The 8,749-nt window shown below is 34.0% G+C and overlaps 1 protein-coding gene across 3 annotated transcripts in view; it reads left to right on the top strand.

Moving 5' to 3' along the window:
• LOC110465149 (protocadherin Fat 4-like) overlaps positions 1–4,405 on the top strand; it is a 23,029-nt gene extending 18,624 nt beyond the window's left edge. Inside the window, exons 14-18 of one of the 3 annotated variants that reach the window (XM_021520767.1) lie at positions 1,202–1,382; positions 2,415–2,500; positions 3,143–3,177; positions 3,463–3,548; positions 4,023–4,405. In XM_021520767.1, the coding sequence (XP_021376442.1) occupies positions 1,202–1,382; positions 2,415–2,500; positions 3,143–3,177; positions 3,463–3,540 (380 nt within the window). In that variant the 3' untranslated portion in view covers positions 3,541–3,548; positions 4,023–4,405. Of the gene's footprint in view, positions 1–1,201; positions 1,383–2,414; positions 2,501–3,142; positions 3,178–3,462; positions 3,871–4,022 lie in introns of those variants that run through there. The other 2 variants (XM_021520768.1, XM_021520765.1) reach the window with 2 other exon arrangements.
• Positions 4,406–8,749: the final 4,344 nt, after the last annotated feature.

The raw sequence follows: 8,749 nt of genomic DNA, 5'->3' as shown, positions 1-8,749 counted from the left end.
GTGACGTTCATCTTTAGTTGTTATGGATTTCTGCGCTTAACTATTTCAACGTCATAATGTCATATTATATCAAACTAATATAAAAAGAACTTAAGGCCTGTTTAACTTGAAAGGCATGAGTTGGTTAAAACATGAATCTGATTATCCAAACTGACGGCCCCTAATATTCGATCATATCGATGCACTATTAGAAAACATGGTTCATAAAAGAAAATTTAAAAAGCTTCGACTTTTCTTATAACAGGCGTACTTGACAAAGAGGCAGCCTTTCAGAATTCGAATTTTGTGGTGCGCGATTTTTGGTTCATTCAGCGTAGCTTCAAACCCCGATTTCTTGTGGCAAAAATACATACGAAACATTCATCAACATTTCTTTTAAAGATATGTATCGTGTGGATAATAAACACAGTACATGTAGCACTACTGTGGTGTATTCTTCCAAACACAGGTGACTAGCTGCCGTGTTCTTAACACAGCGAGTCATTGCTTCAAACATACCGAACTGGGTGGCATTGTCGTAGTCCAGGCGAGGAGTCACTAATGAATGTTTTAAGTCATACAGTCATCGGTAAAGAATAAATTAATGATAAAAATCGCATTAGTCTCTCTCTGTCTCCATGTCTAAAGACTGTCAAAAAGGGCATTCGTTTCTTCACAAAAGATATTGCCTGAATTGTGTTTAGGTATAGAACGAATCGAGCGGGTTCATTTTCAAAAGAAATCATACTGCTCTTTTCTTCTATTATGTACCTGTCCAGAGAAACAGCTCTGTTACAGTGTTATCTGGAACAACAGTGTTCGAACCATCTTCGTCCCCAGACAAGACTATAACAGAACTGTTCCCTAAATTTATTTTGAATGTTACCAAAAGTTTTGTCCTGCAAGGAACGAGCTTAGACGTAACTGTTGTATGGCGCACGGAGTCAAGCATAGTATTTTGAAGTTCAGAATAGTATCTTGGAAGTAAAGGTCTTGGCAGGGACAAATTAGAATTCAATTTACTTATCAGTAAGTCATTAGTTACCTATGCACGCTCCTGGAAGCTAGACATTAGCATGTGATTTTAATCTTAATATAAATACATTTAAGGCATACCAAGTATACTGCACTAATGTAATTACCGGTTTACAGTGATTTTTGTAATATTAGTCTTTGTTTGAAATCACGTTGATTTAAAATTAATCATGAGCCACCTTTCCAGGAACATCCTGGCTCCCCTTCCATATCAAAAAGGTCGTTTACGCGACATCCAGTGATGATGACGTAACTCCCTGGGTCCAGACCAGTACCGGTATCGGAGTGACAACCGTATGTGTTCTAGTAGGCGTGTTTTTTCTCGTCCTCGTCATAGCAATGATTAACAGATGCATCAAATCAAAAAGGTAAGCTCTTTAAAATGTCGACATATAGGTAGATTTAGTATATTCTTTATAAACACTGATATCACGATTATCTTGTTTATCTTGAAGGTTAATTTTGGCCGGAAATGGTTTATTGCTTAGTGTTTTAAGTCTCATAAATCGAGCACATCTTAGACTCAATTGTCCAAAATCTGATCACCTTTATTATTACATCAGGGATTAATGGTTAGTTCCAATGACGTTGTCTTGCATGTTGCATTTTGACAGTAATATTATAAGCTGAATGTACAGATTTTCAGATCATACTTGAAAACAGTTGGAAATTTCAAAATATTTCTTTAATTTTTGCATTTTGAAAGTTTCTGTTAATGACGCGTTAAGTTAAACGGACTGGAATAACTGGTCTCTGGTCACAACTTTTTCGACTAACGTTGTATCTAGATTTGACCGTTATTCTGTATTGGCCTATAAGGATTGTTTTAACTTATTGATATTGACAAATGGGTCGTCTTCTGTCGGAAGTGAGTTGGAAAACAGAACGTAATATATAAGAAGACAAAATTAACTATATACAATGCTTTAAGAAATTTCACTGGAACAGGGATTTTTTAAGATTTTTCTTAACCGGATGCAAGAGTGTTATTTAAATATTCAACGGAAATATTGCATTGTCTTTTCATAACAGACATCGTTATTTTGATTTGTCGACGAAAATACAATATATTTTAAAACCTGATAGGATAGTTGCTATTGTTGTGACATAATCCTTTGACCATGATGTGTTGGCCCGACTAAGGCCGACGTGGTAGTTGTGGCAAAAGAAGTTAAATTACTTGGCAGGAGGAACAGTGGATGTACTTCAACAGGACATGTTGTCAAGACAACAGCCGATTGGTATATTTATTTGTTTATTTGTTTGATTTTTTCTTCTTATTTTAGAGGAATTTCATGTTTTGACATGTGTATAATTATGTACCTTTTTAGAGTTTGTTCGTACTATCGTTTCTCTTTTTATTTACATTGGATATAACTGAAATAAACGTTGTATTTCAGTTTGGTAAATACAACTTCTCGCGTTTCGGTTGAAGAGAAAACTAACACTTTCCTGACGAACAAACAACCACCTCCATATTCAAACGGTAAAAAGTTTGCAACCATGTTCAAATAAAGGCGTTATTTATATAAAGGACCGGTGTGGATGTAAGACCGTCAGACAAGACGATAGTGGCGATGAGGTTATAATTTGATTCATTGTCTATATGCATTTTCGTTATTATAAGCAATGACTAATCAACAAAGCAGTAGAAATACAACATGTATATTATATGCAAAATCGTTATAATAAGTGGTCGGGTGGCGCAGTGGATAGCGCTCTTGCCTTTCACCAAGGCGACCGGGGTTCGATTCCCCGATCGGACGTAAACAGGTATGGGGGCATCTGCCCGACCACATGGGTTTTCTCCAGGAACTCCGGTTTCCTCACAAATTTAGAACACCCGCGCGCTAACATCTGTGCCAACAAGAGTTATTAATATGATTTGAAAAAACTTGTTTCATAATTGTTGTAAAATAAATAAAGTTATATATATATTCAATGTCGCCCATTCTCTTCCGTTCAAAGTACTGTTTAGGTAAGAGTCGGGTCGGACTTGCATATTATCTGAAGGGCAACTTTTATTATTTGGTATGCAGTAACAGTGTTGGGTTTACAAGCATAATTATGTTGGAGTTACCTCCCTTCTGCCTTCTGCCGATTGTAGTTAAATTTGATATTTTGATAGGTCCGACAAGGAAAATGGAGATTTCCTCGGTACATGTACGTATTTTTATAATTATAATAAGCGATGACACATACATGCATATTTCAAAGAGCAATATTCGATTAGATTAAAGCAAATTAACTTGTTTGTATACATGTGAACGAACCTGATATATTTATAAACGAGAGTATCGCGATGAATATTGTAAAACTGTAAATGAACATCGTATCCAACAAATGTGATAAAAAGCTAATTGTTCCTTCCAACAATGATGTTTTAATCAAATCGTTTGTTTTTCAAACTTATAATAAGTGACACATCTTGTTCTGTTTGATCAATAGTTGCCTAAACCAGCAAGGAATTTTGAAGAAATCAACAACTGGTCAAAGAAATGGACTGAAACCCCAGACGGCTTTTAATGAGGATTGTAATAAATTTATTATAATTAGAAGGTTAATATAATCGACATACACATACATGTTAGGCATATGTTAAACCAACTCTTTTTTTTTTAATTAAAGAAAAAGTCTTTTTTCAAAACCATCCCATCGTTTGTAAGCCTCCTATTAACCATATGAAAAGAATTACGTATGTACTTATTTTTTACCTATTTCTTTTTTAATTCGATAGTTTTGATGGTTATAAAACCGTAACGCTTCATACGCATTCATTAGTGGTTGTTGATTCACATTAACCTCATGAATAATTAGTCCGTGGTTACGTTGATTTTGACTATTTCTTTGTTTGTTGACTAATAACGTTATTCTACTTTCTATTTCATCTTGCATAAGCACATTATTAATGAAAATAATTATAAGCTACAAAGCCAAAAAATAAATCATTTCAAATTGAGTAGCTTTTATGCCTTGCTCTATTTTTCCTAATTTGCCATTACATGCAGCATCAGGACCATAGTGTGGGTACAATGCTAGAGCAACGGTCTTCCTCGGCGATATATATGTTCGTTCACAGAGAATCGGGATCGGCTGAGAGGTCAAGGAGGTACATACGCGTCTGGACAGCGGTGTGCTGGTTTGCGTGCTGCTCCACACTTGGAGAAGTGGACATTATGTATTTGGTCTCAGAACAGGATATTTATACGTGTAAAAATATGGTCTTTTTCGGGACAACTTCCGATAAAACTTTCGATTTTCCTGTTTTATGTCAAAATAAAATATAATCAAAACAGTATGAGAGATACCTTCCGAAAGTCGCTATTGTTTACAAAACTATACGATGGTAAGAAACAAGTCAGGGCCTATGTTATGAAAATTATTGACAAAATTAAAACAGGAACATGCTCAGGTCCAAAGTATACAAATCTGTTATATATTTGTCTGTGCTTTGTATTTTGAGTTTTTGGTTTTATTTCAAAGATATTTCTGAACATTTAGATATTCTTTACTAATAAAATAGATAAAACATGTCATTTAACGAATCATGATTTTATGAACAGCCAATTGATTTCTTTACTTGTCTTAATCAATGATTGCTTGTAAAATACTGGTGACTTTTAAGAATGATCGCGTTCGTTCTTAAACCATAATAACATTTTAAAAGTTATTTTATTATGAACATTTTCGTCTCTTCCTCCGTCGAATAATCCCCAATTCGACTTTACTGAAGACAGATTTGATATTAAACTTATGGTCCTTTGACCCAATGTCTATCGAGTATCAGTTAACTTAAAGTTATTTTAGGTTCGACTTTTAATGAAGGCCTGCCATTTATTGAGATAAGATTCGAAAACACATAATTACATCTGATCAAGATCTAACAACCGCACCTGGTTTCAGAAAATGTATCATCAGACTGCACGTATTAGTCAACGAGGAAAGATAGAATTACGGGGAAAGGTTAATGCCTTCTTGTACTACTCATCCCTCGCTGATGATGATAACATCAGTGATTCCCAGACACACAAACATACGTGGGTACACACACAAACATGTTACACATCTACGCTCTGGTTTCCACGGACAATATTTCCGTATCTGCCATGCTTCAAGACTTATTCCCTTTTTTGTTAGATTACTCGTGAAATACTTTTCTTGATTTAACAAGGGATTTCATCACACGTGCGACATGTCATGTAAGACAAGATATACTTCCCTGACACATTGTTTCGCACCTTGTTTTCCGAAACGGTTTATGCGGCCTTCCCTTTTATTTTGGTCCCATCTCATTGATGGTTTTGTGTTATTTTGCGTTCTTTTTTATGCTAACATTATCGATTGTCGTTTTCATCTGTTCGTAACCGTAAAACAAACTGCTAATTGAGATTGCTACTGATATAGGGATCATTTGTTCTTGTTATTGTCTTTAGACCTCTAGCTTACGAGCGACTACCTGACGTTACTCCTCTCACTGTTTTACTATCTTTATTTTAAAAGCGCCCTGAGATTTTGGTAACAGTCAATTTATTTAATGACAGGTTTAGTAGTACTAACAGTTTTTAAATATCTTGGGTTTTTTTTAATATCTTCCTGACGTCAGTATATATTTCTAGTACTTGATATGACGAGGAGTGTCAGCAGATTATTGTGAACGTTAGCTATTGTTCCCGTAATAACTTACTGCTATCGGACACCTTGTACGTATAACTGTCATTACTAATTGACGATATATACTTATGAGACGAGAGAGATCCAGTTTGATGCAGACTTTGGACAAGTTTTATGGTCACCATCGTTATCTGAATGAAAAAAAACCTTCTTTTAGTAATATGAATATCGACGATTTTCCATTATTTCGTTGTGATTACCCCGGTTCTTGTTTTGATTGTTTGGTTTGTTTGTGTTTTACGTCCTAATAACAGCTAGGATCATTTAAGGACGTGCCAAGTTTTGATGGTGGAGGAAAGCCGGAGTTCCATCGACCTGCGACAAGTACCTGGCGACTGCCCCACGTAGTCTTCGAACCCGCGACCAAGTGGTGGAGAGCTAGTGGTAACAGAATGGCTGACACCACTATGTCTTGCTTCAGGATAGTGACATTGATATGACATATACTATTATAACAGTTATCGCCGATAAATCAGAAACGCTTACCCTTCCGGAACACCTGGTTCATGTATTTGTTTATAGATCGAAGTTCTCCGTTAATATTTTTTCTTCATTTTTGTCCTAGTTCAATAAAAGTCAATTACGGCTTAGTTGACGCTTTTGTATTCGTTTTTATTTTAATGTTTTATATCAATAATATGATGTGTATATAGAATATGCTCATCAAACGTTCAAATCATTGTACACCTGTAATATTTGCCACATGCGTAAAATATTGATAGAGTTGTATTCTTTGTGTATTTTTATAATTTCATTTTTCTGCATTGAGGAGATTTGCACACAGAGAAAACTTGAAATAGGTTACTGCATGCATCGGTAACTACACATTGCTATCGTTTGCTTTGATCCGAATTCTTTAAAGGACCTCTTCACCAAAGTCCGCTACAATATTGCCTGATCCTTTAATATGACAGGGATAAACACAAACAGGAACGTGCCCTTGCATTGACAATACTTGAGTTTTCTCATGCTGTGTATCCCCTCCCTATACACCAGTAACGCTAAGAACGTAAGGGAGACATGTCTGTTGTATAAAATATCAGCTTATAATACCTGTTTATGTACTAGCGACCAACACAAACGCTCTATCACTGCATTCCCTGCATACATTATTCAAGGTATACGAGGTTTAAAATACTGATTTGGATTTATGTTTTATATCTATAAGACGTTTATCATTAAACGTATGTCGGTCAAATCCAAGCATTGCTGTTGAGTGTTAAAGCGTTTTTCTGTATACAAATGATGTTTAATAATTAATAAAATAGCATACAATCACGATGATATCTCAAATTGTAATATATCACTAAGATTGTTTTTGTCATATTTGACATGTCATCATATCTAACATGTTGTTATATTTATTTTATTATCACTTTGTTCGCATTTTTGCAATATATCAGTTTATATGCATCTTTTTAATTGTTTCTTTATTCCTGTCCCTAATCCAGCAAATATAAGAATATATTGATATATAAAATAAAAACACATTGATTGATTATAGATTACATTTATGAAATATGAATTTACATTTATAATTAAATATGACATTTATATGTTAATATTTTTTACATTGTATTTTTAAAATTTAAACATGTAATTGCAAACGAAATTTATATATGCGATCACTTTTAATGGTTAAACCGTAGAGTCATTCGTCATGTGATCAAAATGGAAACAGTATAACATTTAAAAGCTGCTGTACTACACTATCTGGTCCCGCCCCAATTAAATCACTTCCAGCAAGGAATCATACCAACCTGATGATTTTACGTCTGCATGGCAGATCAATCTTCATAAAAGTTATTTGCATAGATTTCGACTTAAATGCATTATGTACATATGTTACTGCCCCGTCACGCTTCTGTGTAAAACAGATAGTCACTTATGCATGTGCTGGAAACACTCATTTTGTATTTAAGAAAATGATTCAAAACAAATACTGAAGTATAATCATGTTTAAGTTGTACCCGCCAACGCCTTCCTGTTCAGCTTCATTTTGAATGCATATTAAATTTTCTTGCCTTTCACCTTCATCGTCGGTTGTTTTTTTTGCATACTTTTTGTTATCATTTACTTAAATATAATTTCTGTTTAGTGTTACTGTAATATTAATATGTGTTCAACTTTGTACAAATCGTTCGAGAGTAAAATTGAATAAAATATGTCACGGCGTCAACTTTAGGAACCCAGGCAATATTTGAACAATATAAAAAGATAACATGAAACCACAAAAATGAGACAGCATCAAGAGTTTGAAAAGGGTAAGCTTAATTATAGATTATCATGTATGGCTCCAGTCATGATTTTTGACGTCAACTAAAGTAAAGTACAATGTATATAGGTCGTTGACTATCACAGACACAGAGTAGAGTATAACATCCCCGGTAGGAAACACTGGCTCGTTGTAGTTTGTTGGTCAAAAGGATCCAATTAAAACAGATTAGTCTGGAAGAGCGAATAAATTGTGACGTGTACACAGGAGTGCTTGGTATGTTGATACTGAGGAAAAAGGAAGTAAACGATCGTGGAATAACGTTTGTCAGCGTTGGATGGTGGGGGAGCTAGGGTTAGACATATATCAAGACATGTAGCAGGTGAAGGATTATGTGAAAGCTAGTTTGTTCTGGAAATTATTTAATTCAAAAATAAAGTATTAATGTATCTTAGTATGAAATTAAAGCAATCTGGCTAATATCTTAGCTCTAGCCTTTAAAAGCCCGTCTGTAAACTCAAATTCATTAATAAGAATATCGAACTAGATCGGTTACTCTACCAAAATGTTGTACAAAAATACATTATATTGATAATATCTGCTTCTGTGATTTATCGTTCATAGTAGCAGTGTGCTTTTCCACAAAATAGATTTCATTTCCGGAATAAAAAAATATATAAAAAAAAAAAAAAAAAAAAAATAAAAAAAAAAAAAAAAAAAAAAAAAAAAAAAAAAAATATGAGAATGATAATAATTGTTATATATCTTATTTGTTAGATCAAATATTTCTAATGTCAAAGTTTATCACAAAATCTTACTATCAATATGTTTTACTTAAAACAAATCCAA

This window comes from Mizuhopecten yessoensis, unplaced genomic scaffold (assembly GCF_002113885.1).
Source record: "Mizuhopecten yessoensis strain PY_sf001 unplaced genomic scaffold, ASM211388v2 scaffold11059, whole genome shotgun sequence".
Lineage (NCBI taxonomy): Eukaryota > Metazoa > Mollusca > Bivalvia > Pectinida > Pectinidae > Mizuhopecten > Mizuhopecten yessoensis.
The sequence above is the reverse complement of the archived record's forward strand: the minus strand, read 5'-3'. Positions and strand labels throughout refer to the sequence as shown.